The sequence below is a fragment of the Pterocles gutturalis genome, unplaced genomic scaffold (genome assembly GCF_000699245.1).
Source record: "Pterocles gutturalis isolate BGI_N339 unplaced genomic scaffold, ASM69924v1 scaffold44722, whole genome shotgun sequence".
Classification (NCBI taxonomy): Eukaryota; Metazoa; Chordata; class Aves; order Pterocliformes; family Pteroclidae; genus Pterocles; species Pterocles gutturalis.
Window position 1 is genome coordinate 147 of NW_010114437.1, and position 20,157 is coordinate 20,303.

Here is a 20,157-nt window from a genome sequence, read left to right on the forward strand (position 1 = left end):
ACTTAAAGTTTAACAGCACTGCCCCGGCGCTCGTGAGGCGCTGGCTCTGGCTTGTGCAAACACGGAATATGTCTGGCTGCTCTTGGCACTGAAACGGAGATTATTCCTCTTCAGCGCAGCTGCTGGTGTTTTGCACAACGTTTCTCACTTTTCCTTTAGTCACCAGAGTATTGTGACGTACGGTTTGTTTGCTTGGCTTTAGATAACCAAACTAACGTGCATCCATCAGTATCTTAGGCGCCTGCGTCTCCTCTCTCGCAAAGGCAGCTGCCATCGTGCCTCCTGCTTGTCCCCGTGCTGCCCCGGCATTGCCCGTGCTGGGTCGGTACCACTGCTCCGAGCAGCTGAGGGAACACACGGGGCTTTAACTCAGGAGTACTGTGAGGCAGGTGAGGGGAGGAAGGAGTGTGGGTGTAACTCGATACGAGAGGAGCAAACTCTCCTCTGTTTGCTTGTGAGGCAGGGTTTGGGAAGGCGAGCGTTGGTAGGCTGGGGACATTTGCCAATGGAGGCTCCTGGAGCCGCAGGGACTTTTCTGAAGAATCAGTATTTGATCACATGCTTTTTCCTCCCTTTCTCGTCCGTGACCTACTGCTGTTCAGTTTCTTACCTGGGAACACAGTATGTGCCTGTGAGGCTATTTGGTGGCAATATTCATGACTCATGTAGGATCACAGCAAATAAAGAATTCAATTTAACAGCTGTGAGTAGATAACTATTTTTTATAAGCTAGGAAATCAGCGTATTGTAGGAATGACACAAAAGTCGATTTATACTTTGATACACATAGAAAAAGCAAAGTTAAAACTGACTTCATTTAGCCATAGCTTTCATTTGCTCATTACATAGACACTTGTGAAGCTGGGTTTTTCTCCCTTTGGTTGGATAGATGAAAACATTATCACCATAGTGGTTTGGGGTTGTTTAGAAAGGATCTTTGTGATTTTGGATATTGTGTGAAAAAATTCCATCTTGCTGAAGGCATCAGCAAAGAGGTGTCATGAAAGCGGCTGAGGTTTCGATTAGTATTATCACCTGACGTACACACCCGTCTGGCATATGGTTGACCAGAATGGTCAATCTCCATCCTTAGAGATACTGAAAACTCAACTGAGCAACCCAAGCTGACTTGCAGGACATCCCTGCTGAAGTCCCTCTTACCCTAAATCGTTTGGGAGTTAGGGTTGAAAAAGCTACTGTTGAGGTACAGTGCTGTTTGTAGGGACCTCTGGAAGCACCCACGGTTGGTGCTGTGTTCAGTCAAGGTGGAGACCCTCATGTTCTGGGGATCTGCTGGAGCTTCCAGGGCTTTTCCCAAATTAGAGATGAAAAAAAGTCAGTCGTGCCAAAAACAACAGTTGCAACACCAAAGTGAGAAGGTATAGGAGTGTCCAAGGTATCAGTGGGTATGCTAACACTTCATGAAATCCTTGACTAATGTTAATTTTTCAAGTAAGCAGCTGCTGCAGTTCTCATGGGTTTATTTAAACACAGCTGGTGTAAACTGAGCATGAATATAGCTAGGGTAGGGGAATTAAATGGAGGGTTCTGGCGATCGAAACAGGCACTGGAAGAAGACTATATGGCATAGTCACTTGTGCAAGTAGGGACTGAATGGTGTTACTTTATCAGAAATTAGAGGAGAGATGGCCCATAAGAAACTCAGTACTCGCATGTAGTGCTGATTTTCAGGCTTTTTTTCTGGCATCGCTGTCCTTCCTCCTGTCTTCTCCTTGCATCCAAATATAGTCTTCAAAGTTGTCTTCATTGCCATCTGAGATACATGATATACAGTATAAAAAGTATTTTGCTCCAAGGTTTAAGGAAGATGGTGAGGTGTCAGAAGTGGTCTCAAACCAACTCCCTGAGCAGAAGTGGTTTCAATGTTACTACAAATGGTGTCTATTAATGCATAGCTGGTGCATTAGGGAGGTTTTTAGGGATGCTGCCGCTTTGTTAAGCCCTGCTGGGATGAGAAAGACACACTCCACATCAGTGAAGAAATTCCTGACCTACTGAGGTTGCCAGCTGTGTTCTGTCCTTGTAAGGAGTGCTGTTTCCTGTAGCTTCTAGGGTGTTTCCTATAGCTTGTAGGGAGAGCATTTAAAGATGTTGTTAATGCTTCAGCATTTTAACCTCAGCATCATGGTTTGAACAACATAATTTACATTCAAATGTTTATGCTTCAAAAGGCTAGAGGTAATTCTATTGTCTCCTTCAAGTACCTAAAAGAAAATTACAATTCATCTGCTTCCATTGGAAATAAGTGCTTTTAGGAAGGTTTTTTTTTTTTTTCTGAGGCAGAGCTAAGGTACCTTACTGGGACTGAGCTCAGCTAAGCCAGCTGATTGCTTGTAAAGAAATAAACCTGCCAGTTGTCTTTGAAGTTCACCCTAGAAGAGGGGAGATGTTGTTTGGAGGTTGCACTTCAGTCCCATTAAAAGAAAGGTGACTGTGCAGAGTCCATGCCTATGGCAGGATGTTTTCTAAGCTCAGTGTCCTGTACTTGAATTCAGGGAAGTGATTGTCTGAATTCTGCTAAGTGAGATGCTTTCTCTGGTACTTGCTCATTTGAGATCTCCTAGAAATTGGGGCTCTGCTTTAAGTGTATTTAAGTGTATTTTATTCTCTTTGTACCCTCTAAGGGTTTGAAGAGCCTGGCAACAGTCTGGCCCTTGTTCACCTTCCTGCCCGCTGGGCTGTTCTGCAGACTTCACACTGAGCAGGAGTGGAACAAGTATGGCTGAGATAATGAGTCTGCTCTAATTTTTTTCTTTCATGCAGAATAACTAAAGCACAAAAACGCAGCCTGCTGAAAGGGGTAAGAGCCAAGAATAATACCCAGAAGTCTTGGCATCCAGTTCAGCTTTTAGGTTACACTTGGCTTTTGAAAACTATCTTTTTATGCTCCCTGGTATGAGGATAATAGCTAAGCTAACTGTTATCTTGTTTTTCTGTTGTAGTACAATAGGGTTTGGATCCCTGATAATGAAGAAGTTTGGCAGTCTGCAGAAATCACAGAAAACTACAAAGCTGGAGACCGTTTTCTCCATGTGCAATTAGAAGATGGAACTGTAAGGAGAAAAGCCTTAATTATCGTGGGGTTTGCTGAGATATGTTTATGTAGAAACATAGGCCTCACCATTGCAGGATCTAAATGGCTTCTCCAAATTTTATTTTATGCTAACCCTGCATTGACCAGAATTTTATCATATTGAAATTTCTACAGCAGACAGCTGTTATCTAAACATAAGAAGAGTGCAATTCTGCTGTCCGTGTAACATTTGTACAGAGCACATACCTCGAATATCACTTCACTTTTGAAACGAGCACTGAAACTCAAATTGTAGTAAATCGGAAGTACAAGGCAGCCACAGTTATCTAGCACAGAACTAGCTGTTGTGTTTTTTTCCCTAAAGTTGTTGCTTTATGTAAGATCTGATAATTTTAGTGGCTGAGTTCTTTACAGATTTGATATTTTGAAAGCAGTATTTCTGTATTTCTGCATTCCCGTTCCTGTAAAGACAAGGATTCAATGGATTTGTTGAAAGAAACAGAAGTGAGTTTTAAACTTTGTGTAAAGAAAACTGAAGGGTTGCAAGTAAGAATAGTTTTAGAGCTGACTGAAGTTCTGACCAGGTGTTTGCTTTCATTCAGTTGCAGCTTGTCTGCCATTTTCATCTGTGCTTGAAATATGCGTCTGTTTAGAGAGCTAACAGATTTCAATACAAAATACTGTCAATAAAGAGAATGTAGCTTTCTTTTTACTAAACAACGAGGAGCTCCATCTTACTTTCACATTCTCCAAGTCCACTAAGTTCAGTGGGATATATGGAATTGGTGAAATACAAGATCAAACAGGGCTCCATCAACCCTGTAACTTTGTGTAAAGGTAGAAGATCAACTTGTGTGTATGCAAACATAACGTATTTTATGAGATTTCAAGTCATTTTTGTTGATAGGAACTGAATTACCCTGTTGATCCAGCTGCTTTGCCACCCCTACGAAATCCTGACATACTTGTTGGTGAAAATGATCTCACTGCACTTAGCTATCTCCATGAACCAGCTGTTCTACACAACCTTAAAGTTCGTTTTGTGGAGTCTAAGCTTATCTACACCTATAGTGGTAAGCAAAGTAAAGTGCAAGGTTAAAAATAATTTATTAAAAAAAATCATAGGTTAGTTTACAATATGATATGTGTGATGCTTTCCTCAAGTGTGGTTTAACTCATTCAATTTAAATAATTTTTCTATGAGTATGGATTTGTTTGTTGATCAGGATCTCCTTCCTAGTTTAGAAAATATTGCCACTTTGTAACAGTTTAACTGTTGTTGCCAAAACCTGGCATTTCATTAAACTAACCTGTGTTTTATTTTTGTTTTTTACACTTGTTTGTAGGAATAATTTTGGTTGCAGTAAACCCCTATAAACAGTTGCCAATATATGGAGATGCTATTATCCATGCATATAGTGGGCAGAACATGGGGGACATGGATCCACATATATTTGCTGTGGCAGAAGAAGCATACAAGCAAATGGCAAGGTTCAGTATGTCGTTTATGTCCATAAATAACACTTAAAGTCTCGTGGCAGTCAGTGTTAATTGTTGTTTAATGTAACTGTATGTGCCACTGGCTGTTAAGAATACCTTTGAATGGGTAGCTTAACTAGAGGAGGAGTAATTCCTTAACCAGCTGAGGAATTTCTAGAACTCATAACTATTTCCATTCTTGACAAGGGACAAAACACTGATGACTTGAAATTAGAGGTTACAACTGAAGAGGAGTAACAGAAGAACGGATGAAAGATGGAACCGATATGAGAGATGACAACAGTGGTGTTTTCATGCATTTGTTTCGTATTATCTAGTTCTTACACTTACACATGCATTCTAGACATGTCTGATTTAAACTGTCTGATTATTTGGTTTTAGAAATAACAAAAATCAGTCTATTATAGTCAGTGGAGAATCAGGAGCTGGAAAGACTGTGTCTGCGAGATACACTATGAGATACTTTGCCACTGTGAGTAAGTCAAGCAGCAACGCAAATGTGGAGGATAAAGTATTGGCATCCAATCCAATAACTGAGGTAAGTTTCAGAGAGTCTCTGTCAAGTTTGTACTCGTCAAGCAAAGAATTCTGAGAGCTGTTGGGAATCTTTGTTTGAAATCTTCAGGGATGTTTTAGCTGCCTGAGTTAGATATCTAAATTAGAAGTTTAGCCTCTGAATGTTACTGATGGGAAGAGGTAGTCAGCTTCAGGAACACCCGGGTTCTGCCTGATTTACCAGTACCCCTGTAGAGGCACTAGTTTGCCTCCAGAGTTTTCTCTGATCACATCCTATTAATTAGATGGTGAGAAGACCTCTAATCCTCAGTTTATGTAGTGTTCTACTATTTGACTTGAGGCTTCTCTTCAAATTTGGGTCTCAAAATTTAAATCTCACAGCTCAATGCTGAAGTTTTATGAGCACCTTTGATTTTAGGAACTTGCATCTGTGTCATGTTTTGACAAAGTTATTCTTATGAAAGATGCAAGTAAAGAAAATTCTGAAAGTTGATAATTTTTGTAGGCTGTCGGTAATGCAAAAACCACACGGAATGATAATAGCAGTCGATTTGGAAAATACACTGAAATCAGTTTTGATCAGAGTTACCAAATCATTGGAGCTAACATGAGAACATACCTGCTTGAGAAATCCAGAGTTGTCTTTCAGGTGGGTAAAATAAAGTTAAAAACAGCAAATGTCAGCATATCTACTAATGTACTATCCTTTACTAGTTTCATACAGAAAATGTTATGTCAAGTTCTGATGGTATGTCTAATCAGCGTTTGATTTATTTTTTAATAGGAGCTAATCTTATTTATAATAAGAAACTAATTTATTTCATGTTCTTCCTTATGGTAAGTGGAAGATGTATCTCAGGGACAATTCCCTGAGATAAGTGCAAGAAGTATTTGAGAAATCTGTGACTTTCAGTCACAGAAGTAGCACATGCTGATTGTGTCTGGAAAGGAACAGCGTATGTAGGGCAGATGGAGTCTCAGTAAAAAAATGGCTGAAAATTTATAAGACCAGGGCTCATTGCATGTGACTTGTTACAGTGTCAGAGGATAACTGTGATAATCTACTAAAGAAAGCATTTCATGTTATAAAACGGTTTTTATGAACTAAAACAGTTTTTAGTAGTATTGTAACTTTTTAAGTACTATGAAAAATACTTCTATATATCTGCTGCCTGAAGGATGGTTTGAGAATAGAGAGTTTTCTGAGCTACCGCGGGGCAGTGTTTTAGCTGGCACTCCTACACAGTTGTTCGTTACAGTATTTGTCAGTTCTGATTAGTAGATGGTTGTTCAGGCTGAAGAAATTATTAGAGTAACAACCTTGGGGAAAGAACTCAGGATAGCATTGACGGAAATAAAGTATGCTTAAATTTATCTCTTTCAAAGCTCTTGCTGAAATCTAAAATGTGCCATTTTAATATTGGACAATTTCCTTGACAAACTATGTTGCAGCAGAATTTAGCGTTCAAGTATCATTATCTCTTTACAGTAGTGTTGAATATAAAATGTTTTTCTGTTTGTTTGTTTTCTTTCTGTAATGGTATTCTTTAATTTACAGTCAGAGAATGAGAGAAACTACCACATATTTTATCAGCTGTGTGCATCTGCTATGCAACCTGAATTCAAGCATCTTAAATTAGGTAGGTCTCAAGAAAATAACCTACTCTTCATTTTTGCAGTGCAGTATTTTGAAGATTGGATTTTCAGATGCTAGGATGTTAAGTGCTTTTGAGCATAAATCTCCCAGGCAGACAATGGGACTTGCATTTTTAAGTTACTTAGCTATTAATCCTGCTTGTATTGAACTTAGTAACAAATCTCTAGTAACTTGAACAGTGCATGGTCAAGTACCTAAGTGAAAATCTTATTTGAATACTTTCTGTAGTGACAGATGCCATAATGACAGTTTAGGGACTTGATTCATTTATCTACAGAGAAGCTTTGATGCCACTTGGGAGAAGCTGACCTGGTGTTACGAGGGGCTTTAGCAAGTGGCTATCTCCAGTCCTGAATTTTCCAGCATTGCAAGTTTTTGTTCTTATTTATAGGAAGTGCAGAAGAATTTAACTACACAAGAATGGGTGGCAGCACAGTAATAGAAGGAGTTGATGACAGAGCAAATATGGTGGAGACTCAGAAGACATTTGCCTTACTGGGTAAATTCCTAGGAATACCTTCTCAATAGATATAATTTTATTTTTTTTCTGAAATGGGCAAAGGCAGATTGTTTCTGAAATGTCCAAAACTTTAGCAGTAATTACCAAAATAATTTCTTTCATCGTTTATCCATTGCACTGTTGGTCTGTTTTTAAAGTACTATGCAAGAGCAAATGGCTGTTAGCAATTGGTGTTCGTTGTTAATGGTCAAAATCACCAGGGACTGGAGTCTTCTTGGCCCTTAAGCTAACATGGTGTGACAGAACTGGCATTGGAAGCTTCTTTGCCCCTATATGGCTTATGTGAAAGCCAAATGGCACTTGGTGAGGTACAGGAATTTGTGCCTAATCTCTCATCGGATCAGACAGGCAGAAATCGGGCAGAACCAAGGCTTTGCATAGTAGTCTGCAGAGATGCTATACAGTTCTTGGCTACACAACAAAGCAGGTAATCCAGCATTGTGCTATTTAATTAATTGTATTGTTTCTGAGTATTTAAAATAATCAAGATTTTCTTTTTTAGGTCTGAAGGGGGATTTTCAGATGGATGTTTTTAAAATGCTGGCAGCAATTCTACACTTAGGCAACGTGGAAATAACAGCTGTTGGAGATGAAAGATCAGCCATCAGTGTAAGGAAGTAGTTCATTCACATACCAGCCTTTTCTTTTATATTCAATGCCAAAAGTAATTTAGCAATAGTTTTTCTCATATCTGGGACTCAGAACAGTGTTAAAGCTGGTATATTACACTTGAGAGATTTTTCCATCTTCATCTGTATAGAATCACAGCAAGTGCTTATGTGAATCCTGTTTTGTGCCCAAATTCAGAAAGTCTGAACAAAAGGCAAATGTGTCTAAGAAAATCCCACAGACAGTTGTTCCACAGCTGTTGGAAAAGCTGTTTGGGACTATCTGCAGGATACAGGAAACAGAGCATTGTCAAAGCTGCCCAGAATGTGTCCCAGCAGATGATGCAAATCTAAAAAGCAACGACACTTGAACATAGACTAAAATAACTTTTTCTTTCAATGTGTTAATCCAAAGCATCTCATCCAGTCTAAATTTTTCTCTCCTATAGCAGGAGCACTATCCAATATTACTTGCTTTAGCTCTTCTTGATATTTTGCTAGATGAAGAAGTGAACAGAGCCCCTTGTCTATCTAAAAAATGTCGTAGTTTGATGTCAGTGATGCCAGGATTTCACTGTGTAGACAACAGTTAAAGTAATAAACATAATCTAATTATATTTATTTATCTTTTTTAAAGCTGGAAGATAAACATCTCAATATATTCTGTGAACTTCTGGATTTAAACTGTGACAAAATGTCACAATGGTTGTGCCACCGGAAGATTATCACTACCTCAGAGACTGTAATAAAGCCAATGACAAGAGCTCAGGCTGTTAATGCAAGGGATGCTCTGGCAAAGAAGATCTATTCTCATTTGTTTGACTTTATTGTGGAAAGAATTAACCAAGCTCTGCAGTTCCCTGGCAAACAACATACTTTTATTGGTGTTTTGGACATTTATGGGTAAGAATGTCTCTGGAAGTAAATTTACTTTAAGTTGTGCCTTTGGAGTTGATAAGAGCCACTTTTCAGTTTGTGCTTTTAGTGAATTTGGAGGGGTTGGTTTTACTAAAAGGTCATAGTCGTGTAAACTCTTTAGCATCCAGAGTAGTGAATATGTTGGGCAACTGTAAATATTAGGTTCTTTTGTGAATAAGGTTTAAATTTAACTTTTTATATGATACTTTTAGATTTAACTCTGGATTTTTTTTAGCTCTATTATGTCTGGTAACATTAACTTCTAGGGAACTTTGGAAATCTTATGGCTACTTAATTTTCTTAGAAATATCAGGATAGCTCCAAAGGCTTACAAGGATACTACCATTTGTATGTAAATGTCAAGGTTTTGTTTTTATTCTCCAATACTGATGCATCACCTTTTTTTTTTATTCTTATTCAACATGTGTTTCAGGTTTGAAACATTTGATGTGAACAGTTTTGAACAATTTTGCATCAATTATGCTAATGAAAAACTGCAGCAGCAATTTAACCTGGTATATTCTTTTATTTGTTATAGTTCTTTATCTTATTTTGCATCAGTTTTGAAGTTGTCAATGACAGATATTAGCAAAAGCTATTTGTATTTGAGTCATGGATATTTCTGGATAATGGCTATCCAGTAATAGATAAAAATATTTTATTTGTTTATATACACATACATACACACATATATACATAAATGAAAATTTCTGAGTTTGTTATCTTATGACAGACATACACTGTACTACAAAATATATAAATATTTTGTTTCTATCTTATATACACAATCATGCATGTGCATACATTGTGTATATTTGCTTCCTTAATTGTTACCTTACATTTTCATAATTCTCACATATCTAGCATGTATTTAAACTTGAACAAGAAGAATATATGAAGGAAGATATCCCATGGACTTTAATAGACTTCTATGACAACCAGCCTGTCATTGACCTTATTGAAGCTAAAATGGGAATTTTAGAACTTCTGGATGAAGAGTGCTTGGTAATTTAAAAATTCTTGTATTTATGAGCTCATAAAAAAGCTTGTGGGTTAATCCATATTTTATTCCTTTTAAACAGGAAGTAGAGTGTTTTCCTCATAAAAGGAACATTAATATTTGTCCCCTATTTGGTAATTTCAATTGTAAGTCACTTAAGTCTATGTTTATCTTATAAAATTAAGAACCTAAAACTAGATTCTGACCTAGAATCTAACTCGGCAACTAGATTTCTTCACAATGAGGGTAGTGCAGTACTGGAACAGGTTAAGCAGAGGCGCAGTGGGATCCCCGTCCTTGGATACTTCCTGGATTTGGGTTCAAACGGAAGGTTGACCTAGTGTTGGGGGTAGTCTTGCTCTGAGCAGGAATTTGAACTGCCCAGTCTCCAGGGATCTCTTCCACCAATATTTCTACAATTCAGTTATCCCATGAATCACAATTTTGCTACAAAAAAACCCCAGTCTTCCTTTCATTTTTTGTTAAGTTCTTGTTGAATGCACCAAACCTACATCTTTGCGTTTTTTCTTTAGTCTTACTGTTTTTTTCTCTGTGCTTCTCTCCTAACTGTAGTAATTCCTGAATCTGTATTTTTTTCTTCTACATATACGTAGTTCCCTTAGGCTTCTGAATCTATTGAAGTAGCTTTGTCAGTGAAGAACAGGGCAGGGAAAGGTGAGCCCTCTTAAAATGGTCTCTAAAAGGTTCTATGGTGATACTGGCAACTTGTACTTCTCAGAATCCAAACCATGGAGTAATATGGGAGAAATGAGGGAATATTCCCTAACTCATGAGCTTATCTCTTATTCTGCTCATTAGCATTCTCAGGGATCAGATTGTCCCTGATTGCAGGTAGCATCCTCTCAGGACAAAATAATTTATTACTCATCAGAGAATTAACTCTTACTATCATTAATATGAACTCCTTTCTTAAAATTATTTGCTACAGGGAGTCACTGGCTATTCGGAAAAGACAAAAACTGGTTGTTATCAGGCTTCGTAACTCACTGAAGATACATTATTCAGACAGGATTTGTTGGTAGTAAGCAGTTTTGCTGGTTTTAACAGTCCAGCAGAGTTTTGTTAAAGAGACTGCCCTTCTCATTTTTACAGTTACCTCATGGAACAGATGACAACTGGCTTCAAAAGCTATATAATAATTTTGTCAATAAAAACGCACTCTTTGAAAAGCCAAGGATGTCAAACACATCTTTCATCATTCAACACTTTGCTGATAAGGTAGAGTGTAAACAATGCCGTATTATTTCACTTTATTTCTAGCAGGAGCTCATTCAGAAAAGAAACAAACTTACAAAATAGAGGAAATGTTAACTACATTTGTTTGGAACTTCTACAAAATCTATCTTCAATACATAGTACTATCTATTTATTTATTTGTAATACTGCTGGTAGCGTGTCATTTCAACATGAGAAGTACTTAGGATAATGAGTTTGAAAGTATAAAAATAAATAATCAAGATAAGCAGAAAAAGGGGGCAGTGTGTAAATAGTTAAGATTGTAGTCCGTCCACGTTTTAGTCTCGGTTATTTACATTTCAAATGTGGTATTCCTTTTTTGGTAATTTGATTTGAAATCATAAAATAATGAAGAGAGGAGGAAAGAAGTTCCTAAGGAAGGCAGATGGAAATTGCAGTTGATAGTGAATTCTGACAGTTTACCCTGCTTCTAAATTTGCTTTATGCATGTATGTATGGTAAAAGCAGAGTTTCCAGCATCATGTTTAAGACTAATAAAGACCTGTTGGCCACCACAGCTTAGAGAATACAAATTATTGTTTTGACAACTGTTCATGTATTGCTGAAAAGTTAATTATTTCACCTGTTTGCACAGGTAGAATATAAATGCGAAGGATTTCTGGAAAAAAACAGAGATACAGTACATGAAATATTGATTGACATCTTGAAAGAGAGCAAGGTTTGTGAACAATCAGCAATGATTAATTTTCTGAATACCTGATTTTCTTGGAATTCATTCAGATATGATTTTAAAATATTTGTTCTCAATAAAAGATTTTTAATTGGTTGAATCAATTAGTTTAGTTTTAATATTTATTAATATTTTACAAGTGTGTATTTTTAACGTCAAAATAACGCACAAGATGGAAAAACACAGTATTCAACTTTTTCATATATGTGCATTTACTTTGCTAGTATTTTTTCTTTTCTTAATGTTTGGATAGCATTTTGTAATCCTTGAAACTGAGCAATTCACTTAGGGTTTTTTTTTCTGTAGTCATTACCTGTAGCTTTGATAGGTGGCTTATCATTAACAGCTGCCTTTGTTTGTTCTTCAAAAGAGATTAAGAGAATACCAGGGCAGGGAAAACATCAAATGTTTTTTATGTGCCTGCCACTTCCCATCTGCTTGAAGACCCTGTCCCTTTCAGGTCTGCAGCATTGAGACTGCAGGATTACTATGAAGAAGCTAATTTAATCAGACCAAAAAACATTATTAATTTAAATTAAATCTTGTGAAAGTATAACCTTAAGTGGTCTTGCTTTTAATTCTGTTCTGTATTTATGTCCATGTTTGCTCATACTGAAATAGCTTTGTTGAGTTTTGTCTGTGAGATGTGGAAGTGCTTCACAATAGACTCAGAATTGTTGCAACTGTTCCTTCAGTTGTTTGTTTGTGGCTTAAAGATCTGGTTCCAAGTCCTGCAATGCCTGGCCTAACCATTAAGATGGATGGGTTTTGCATTTTACATTGCAGTAGGTGTAATTTTTATTTAAATGTTATTACAGTTACACAGCATTTAACTGTCATTCTTTCACCACACTTTTAGTTTCATCTGTGTGCAAATTTTTTTCAAGACAATCCAGTGTCCATTTCACCTTTCAGTTCAACCATAAACATCAAATCTGCAAGACCTGTTCTCAAGTCACCTAACAAACAGCTCCGGATGACTGTTGGCAGTAAGGTACTACATAAACGTGCTATTCTGTGATGCTCATACTTTCAGGGAAGTGTACTGGGAGTTCTGAGATGATGGTGCTGTATTCTATTGCTATTCACGCTGGACTGTCCAGTTTTCAATACAGCAGGAGCCAGCCACAGTGCAGTGCTGCAGGTCTGGATATAAGTAGGTGTGTTTAATTTATATATAGGAGACTGTTAGGTACAGCAGGACTGTTAAATTTCCTGCATTTAAGATCTAAACCCCAAGAAAATGTCCCAGTGTCCAGACAAAACCTAACAAAGAGTTAAAAAACTAAGACTTGACTTTATCCTTAGCTGTAAATGTTTCGTTAGCAAAACTGTTATGTCTGATATTTTCTAGTTCCGGAGTTCTTTGTCTTTACTTATGGTGACACTCAATGCAACCACCCCTCATTATGTACGATGCATAAAGCCAAATGATGAGAAGTTGCCTTTTGAGTAAGTATGTTAGTCGTGTAAGCTGTTATATTACCTTTAAAATTAAAAGAGTATTTTTCTGTTTCGTAGTAGCTAGATGTCAGCAAGATGAATTCCTACTGTTGAGCAACTTACCATACAGAAGATATTTTTCCTTTCAAGATAACTGAAGTAAAAAAAAATTGTCTTCTTACAAAAATAAAATAATTCAACAATAGTTATTGATACCTTAAAAATTCTTTATTATCCTAAAATTTTTCAAGTTGGATATTAGTGTTTGTGTATTTGTCATAACTTTTTTAGGGGAAAGGTTGTCTGCCTTTGGTTTAAGTTGGTGGATATTTTGTTCAGATGTGTTTGTTCTTGTACATCATGGATTATCACCAATTCATATTTAAAGAATATGCTATTTCCTTTGTGAACTTCCCTTTTGTCCAGAGAAATATTTAGAGGAGCTTTAGAAGTCAGAAAAGATATGAGCATTGTTGAATATAGCTGTGGTGTTTTCCTATAATTTTTAACCATTTTAATGTTATAATACAATCATATATGCCAGATAGCTTGCACGACTCCTATGTCTAGCTGGATAACCATTAACTGTAAGCAGGAGTTAACCCTGATGCAAATATTGGTCTGGTTTGTGGAGAGATGTGGAATCTAGTTTCAGTTACACAGCTTTTAGCTGGAAGGTAGTGTAATGACAAATGAAATAAAAGGTTTTGTCATATCTGAGTAGGAGGGAAGAGGCAAAATTCGATTCTAAATTAATTTTTTAAAATGTGTTAGCTCATTTTCTTGAAGCCAGACAAAATTTGTCCATGCAAAAAATGTATCACTATCACTGCAGTGAGACCTCATTATTCTGTATAATACTAATGAGGGGGGAAATAACTCGGATAATATCAAAACATGTATGAATTAGACTAGAAGAGCTTACCATAAGTATCTGAAACAACAGTGAAGTCAGTCATCTGTCAGGCACAGGAATCTCTTGGCTAACACTGGATCGACGCTGTAGCATGGTGTTCTGAGCATACCGGCACTGGTCCAGAACTGGGAAGGGTCTTTCCGTGCCTCATGTTGATAATCTTGAACCTGGATATTCATGAGTAAATCCTGGTTTGTTCATAATCAGTGTGCTAAAGAGTACCTAGAGAGAGTTATTTCCCAGTGCACTGCTGGGGAATATGAGCTTTCACAGTTAATGTTGAAAAGGAACAGGACTTTTTGTAAGAGAAAAAGTAATGTAGTCTTCCTTTTGTTTTGAGGCAGAAAAAGAAAACTCGGATGCTCCCTATCGCATATTAAAAAAAAAAAAACAAGTAAGACACCTTATAAAAAGTAGGGAGCCATGCATTCTATGTGCAGAAATAGAAATCCAGCTAGTAGAATAGTTGTAATTACTAAAGCATGTCAAACCCAACAAAAATGTAAAATATAACTCTGCTTTTTTAGGTTTGATTCAAAGAGAGTGGCTCAGCAACTTCGAGCATGTGGTGTTTTGGAAACTATTCGAATTAGTGCCCAGAGCTACCCATCCAGGTAGGGGCAGCAGTGGGCCTCCGTATGTCAAAAAATACTTAAGTGTCTCTTACATTAATTGCATTTACTAACTTTTAATTTTCCAGGTGGACTTACATTGAGTTTTTCAGCCGTTACAGCATTCTTATGACACAGCAGGAACTCTCCACAAATGATAAGAAGCAGATTTGCAAGATTGTTTTGCAGCGGCTAATCCAGGTTAGTTGGTATGCACTGACCCATTGTGTACTGTGGCATCCGTTATTAATAAAAGGTCTCTTTTGCCAAGAGTAGTATCTCACTCCTCAAATAGGAAAGATATTTACATTATTACTATCTTTTGTGATTTAGTGTGTTGCACATAGGCTTGCAAGTCAATAACCTTGTGTGGTAGCACAGTCATGATGTGGCCATAGACAGATGATTTAACCTCCATGTGCTTAATATCTTCACTTGGAAGATATTCTACCTGATTTATAAACCAGTGAACAGTAAATGGTATACATTTGTCAAGTGTTAGGAAGCTTACACACACAAAAGGGCTTTTGATGGTGAATGAAGCATATTGGAGAACTGTTCTAAAAAGGTGCTGTTCTGCGTATTGCATCCCTGTAGGGATGAGGCTGGTCCAAGTCAAGCCACCGATTCAAGTCACATGTCAGGACTGAGTTCAGCCTTGGGGATATATAAGACCAAACACGGGTGTGCTTGCAACATAGCTCTGGCATGGGCCAAGGGTGAGAACCTGAGCTTAGAAGCAGCTTCTCCCCTGAGTTTTTGCTCACACAGCTCTCTGATTCAAAGCCAGACATGCACCAAAAGGTAGTGTTGAGCCCAAGGAACCAGACTGGTAGGAGGGCATGAAGAGCTTGCTTTCAAGGCCTTGATGATAAGTCCAGATCCTCCCTTTAATTTGAGATGACTAGGGTGCGATTTTTGGATGTAATTCTCTGGTTCTTTACTGCTAAATGGATTTTCACCTTGTTACTCCTACCTGCAAAGAAAGCAGAGAGGATGTTTTTATTTAGCAAGATCATGTAATTTCAGAAGAGCTTGCTTGAAGTGACAATTTATAAAAGGAAGAGTGTGTCTGGTCTACAGTAATAAACTAAAAATTGAATATACCTATTGTTTTCTTTTTCAGGATCATAACCAATATCAGTTTGGGAGAACAAAAATTTTCTTCAGAGCAGGACAGGTTGCTTACTTAGAAAAACTGCGATCAGATAAACTGAGACATGCGTGCATCACCGTCCAAAAGAGTGTTCGAGGCTGGCTGCAGCGGAAGAAATTCCTTCGCATAAAGCAAGCGGCAATTATAATACAGCAGTATTTCAGGGGGCAGCGGACTGTACGGTACTTTTGGCTGATAAATGCATTTGCTGTTAGGGCATGCCTGAAGGGATATAGAAGGTCAAACTAATGCACAACTCTAATTTGGAAGTGTAATTTTTACGAAAGAGCAATTCCAATTGTATTTCCATTTCCTCCTGAGTGTAGTTATGGACTTGAAAATGTTCAAGTTATTCAGCTGATACGAAGAAAGTGCTCTAGCATATTTCAGGTGTTGACTGCCGGATTCCCGAGAGGCCTGTCTACCTGTAAGCTCAGTCCTTAGCTAACGATGCCTGACCTGCTTGTCAGCTTAGGCTTAGTGCATAGCTTCAGAGCCAGAGATCAAATCAGGTAGCAGAAAGGAAAAAGCAATTTACAAGGGTCTACAAATTAGTGTGTGCAAATTATTATGAGGAATTATGCAGCAGATAAACTGCACTAGTCATTCACAGAGCAGATTAAGAGGAAGATGGCTCTATGTAGGCTTTGAAATTTTCAGAAAGAGACCATCAGAACAATTGCTTGTGGAACAGATTTCAGATTGTGGATAATTTCACTTTGAAGAAAAAGCTGTGTTTTAGATAGTGGATGCCAGTTTTCAATACCTTATTTTTTGTGTGTGTGATTTGACTGACTGAGGGAATAAGCTTGAGAAATCTAATGTGACCTAAGTAAACTTTACTGTCTTTTGAATTAAGGCAAGCTGTAACTGCAAGAACTCTGAAGCAAACGTGGGCCGCTATAACTATTCAGAAATACTGTCGGGGTTATCTGGTCCGTAGACTTTGCCAGCTCATCCATGTGGCTGCTGTAACAATCCAAGCTTATATAAGAGGATTTCTAGCAAGAAAAAAATATCGGAAGGTACAGCCTATCAAAAATTTTATTTCAGTAACTGAAAACAGCTATTGTGCTATATAAGAAAAATGGAGACAAAGGCAATGATCTGTAATATTTTACCTTTTGCATGCCTGGTTCTCATATCTTCTACTTTATTTTTATAGTGTTACTATAAAAATACTGTTACACAGTGGCTTAGGTCTTATCTCTGAGCTACCAAGAACTCTGTCTTGTTTATACTTGATGCAGATTAGTTAGTGTGATTACTACAGTGGTTCAAATGTGTCTGCAGTCTGGTTGTTTCAATATTTTGATACTTCCGTGAGAAGCATTGTCATTAACAGTGTAGGTAGATTCACAGAGTGTTATAATTGATGCTGATTGAGCCATAGATAATTACAGACAGATGTTAATATTTTCTTTTAAAGATGCTTGAAGAACACAAGGCTGTGATCCTTCAGAAATATGCCCGTGCATGGCTTGCCAGGCGCAGATTCCAGAATATTCGGCGGTTTGTATTGAATATCCAGCTTTCATACAGAGTTCAGCAGCTGCAGAAAAAGATAGAAGAACAGGTGAGGGACACCAGTCAGTTTATGATTTGTACTGATTTTTAAAATTGTATCTGTTTTATTCAGAGCTCTTATATTGACTGGAGGCTTACATGAATTACAATATCCATTCTTTACTTGACAAGACAGGACAATATGTAAGGGATATGGTCCTTTGTAATAAACCACTAGTATTCTTCCTACATCCAGGCTAGAAAGAATCATCCAGGATTTCCTTATATTTTTGGATTAGTTGTGCCAATGCGAAGAGTCTGCAATTAACTTTTTTTCTACTGTTTCTTAAGTAGTCCGTCCAGTCTCTGGAGGGGTTTACTTGTATTAGGATGAAGGATGCGTGAGATACTGCTATGGTGCAACATATTTAGTAACTTTTGGGAATTTCATATTATGTTTAGTTTGCAACGTATTTTTGAGAGCCATACCTGCCAAAGCATCTTTAAGATGGTAGCTTTAATCTAATTGATGGAAACAATCCTTGGTTGAAATAATAATGACTGATATTGGATGGTGAGCAGAAATAGGTCAGGTGCTTCCTTCAAAATTCTATTAAACAGGTGTGCATTTTTCTGTTTTCTTGTAACCTGTCTTGCTCACTGTAGAGTAGAGAAAATCATGGTTTGCTGGAACGATTGACCAGTCTGGCTTCAACTCATATGAATGACATGGATACAATTCAGAAACTCGAATTAGATCTTGAAAAGTTAACTGCTCAAAAGAGAACATACGAAGAGAAGGGCAAAAAATATAAAGAGGACACTGAACAGGTAAACGTTAATTGCCATTTGGATGCTTTTATTTTAGTTTAAATAATTTCTGCAGCTACTGGATTTATCAAATGCATGATTCAAGAGTTACTAAGTAACTTCACTTTTGGGGGGTGGCAGGGGAGGAACGGAGTCCATATATGCTTGTTAAAATGTAAGACCTTCTGTGACCTATTTCTTCCTCCTTTGTAATTTGTATTTTATGCTTACTTTCTATGTGTACAGAAAATCTTAAAACTTGAGAATCAGAATAAAGAATTACAAGAACAGAAAGAGACTTTAGAAATAAAGCTTCAAGAAAAAACTGAGGAAATGAAAGGTACAATAACTAAAAGGAGTTATAAAGGAGTTATAGTGGGGTAAAATGTAAAGTCGGGTTTTCAGCAAAGGTAAATCACTTTTGTTCTAATAAAAGCAATATAAATGCTGAATTTACAGTAAATTAAAAGTTGGTCCTAAGCTCTACTTGCTTAGAATGTGTAGTGCAAATGCTTTTAACTTAATAATTAAATTAAATTTGTTCTTTCAGTAGCAAAAGCTCTCCTCCTATTACGTTTCCTCTCTCATGCACATTCATTCCTTCAAAGTGTCGCTTTGTCCTTGGTTCTTTTAATGTACTGCTTTTAAGAATCTAATTTCAAAGGACACAGACAGCACATGAGATCAAGGATACTTCAGATGAATACCACTTTGGTGTTTCAGAACCTTTTTATTCTATAGCATTACTTGGATAGTAATATAATTTTTGGCACTTGAGAGAGTAATTTCAGCCTTAAACTGTGTTAAGGATTACTTATGAAAACAAAACTTCTCGTTGTGGTCATACTAGTTTAATAAATGCACATAATTGCATGAAGGTCTTTGAAATATTGAAATATTTTTTTACAGAGAAAATGGATGACCTCACGAAGCAACTCTTCAATGATGTACAAAAAGAAGAAAATCAGAGAATGTATGGAATCTGAATTTTATTGCTTTGGAACAGTATTCATTTTTTTTTCCTCTTTCCTTGCCTTTCTTTCTCCTGCTGTAGATGTATTATGCTCACATCACTTATGAATCTGTCAGTGCTCTTGAAGTACTGAAGTACTTCATGTACAGTTGAGGAAAAGCACATGCTAGTTTGTGGATCAGTCACATGCAGAAAATTATACTGTAGACTTGAGACTGTTCTAGCTTTTGCAGTTTCCTGTCTTTTCATATATCTTTGTGTCTTTCTGAGAATTGAAGGGCAACCCTGATCATAATGGTTTCTTTGGAGATATCCTCAGAATTCGGTCAGGGCTGGAAGAGCAGCTGATGGCCATACCAGTCAGAATGCCCGTGAAGTAAATATTAAAGGACAGAATTGAAAGATTCAGCTTGAAGGAAAGGCAGCATTTGTAGAGGACATTTGGTTAAAATACAGGGGAAAAACTTCCTGTTTTTTGCCCTTTGGTATTTCATTTGCAGTGTTAAAAATCCTATTATTTAGCAATGAATGGTTGTTGCTTTGCAGCATGCTTTTCTCAGATCAAGTGTTTATTTCCCAGTAAGTCTCTTCCAGTATAAGACAGAGAACCTTAGGTACTGGATAAATGCTGTTCTCTGAAATGTGAAGAGTGCAGTCAGTCACTGTTCTGAGGATTGGAAGCTGTGTGGAGTTTCAGCTCAGTCTAATTTCAGCTGCAAATAACTTCAGACTATACTTAGAGGACTTCTTTGCTAGCTTTTCCTGCTTTGCCCATTAGCTTTATTATGTTGGAAGCCAGTCCAGTAGGGGCTAGTAGAAAATGGCAAGCTTCTAACAATGTTTTACTGAGAAGGACACAGGACTCCTGTTGCTATGTCTTTCTTCAGCGCTGACTGTGTCCATAAACTTAGCAGAAAGCTCCTCAAGTAAGCTAACTCTCAAAGAGTTGGAGAATTAGCCTTTAAGTGGAAAAAACTCAGTTTTGCCTTGAATTCAGTCCCAATATCTGAATTAGATGTA

At 37.3% G+C, this 20,157-nt stretch overlaps 1 protein-coding gene across 1 annotated transcript in view; it reads left to right on the top strand.

Moving 5' to 3' along the window:
• Positions 1 to 202: 202 nt before the first annotated feature.
• MYO5C (myosin VC) overlaps positions 203 to 20,157 on the top strand; it is a gene marked incomplete at its 5' end in the record, with an annotated part of 32,624 nt that continues 12,669 nt past the window's right edge. The window contains 24 exons of the mRNA XM_010074817.1: positions 203 to 389; positions 464 to 621; positions 2,964 to 3,074; positions 3,963 to 4,128; positions 4,402 to 4,546; positions 4,937 to 5,093; positions 5,577 to 5,720; positions 6,630 to 6,711; positions 7,120 to 7,227; positions 7,751 to 7,857; positions 8,494 to 8,759; positions 9,208 to 9,289; positions 9,639 to 9,779; positions 10,888 to 11,013; positions 11,627 to 11,710; positions 13,077 to 13,174; positions 14,609 to 14,695; positions 14,782 to 14,893; positions 15,819 to 16,030; positions 16,708 to 16,873; positions 17,278 to 17,424; positions 18,021 to 18,185; positions 18,411 to 18,504; positions 19,408 to 19,513. Coding sequence (XP_010073119.1) covers positions 203 to 389; positions 464 to 621; positions 2,964 to 3,074; positions 3,963 to 4,128; positions 4,402 to 4,546; positions 4,937 to 5,093; positions 5,577 to 5,720; positions 6,630 to 6,711; positions 7,120 to 7,227; positions 7,751 to 7,857; positions 8,494 to 8,759; positions 9,208 to 9,289; positions 9,639 to 9,779; positions 10,888 to 11,013; positions 11,627 to 11,710; positions 13,077 to 13,174; positions 14,609 to 14,695; positions 14,782 to 14,893; positions 15,819 to 16,030; positions 16,708 to 16,873; positions 17,278 to 17,424; positions 18,021 to 18,185; positions 18,411 to 18,504; positions 19,408 to 19,513 — 3,251 coding nt within the window. The remainder of the gene's footprint in view (positions 390 to 463; positions 622 to 2,963; positions 3,075 to 3,962; positions 4,129 to 4,401; positions 4,547 to 4,936; positions 5,094 to 5,576; positions 5,721 to 6,629; positions 6,712 to 7,119; positions 7,228 to 7,750; positions 7,858 to 8,493; positions 8,760 to 9,207; positions 9,290 to 9,638; positions 9,780 to 10,887; positions 11,014 to 11,626; positions 11,711 to 13,076; positions 13,175 to 14,608; positions 14,696 to 14,781; positions 14,894 to 15,818; positions 16,031 to 16,707; positions 16,874 to 17,277; positions 17,425 to 18,020; positions 18,186 to 18,410; positions 18,505 to 19,407; positions 19,514 to 20,157) is intronic.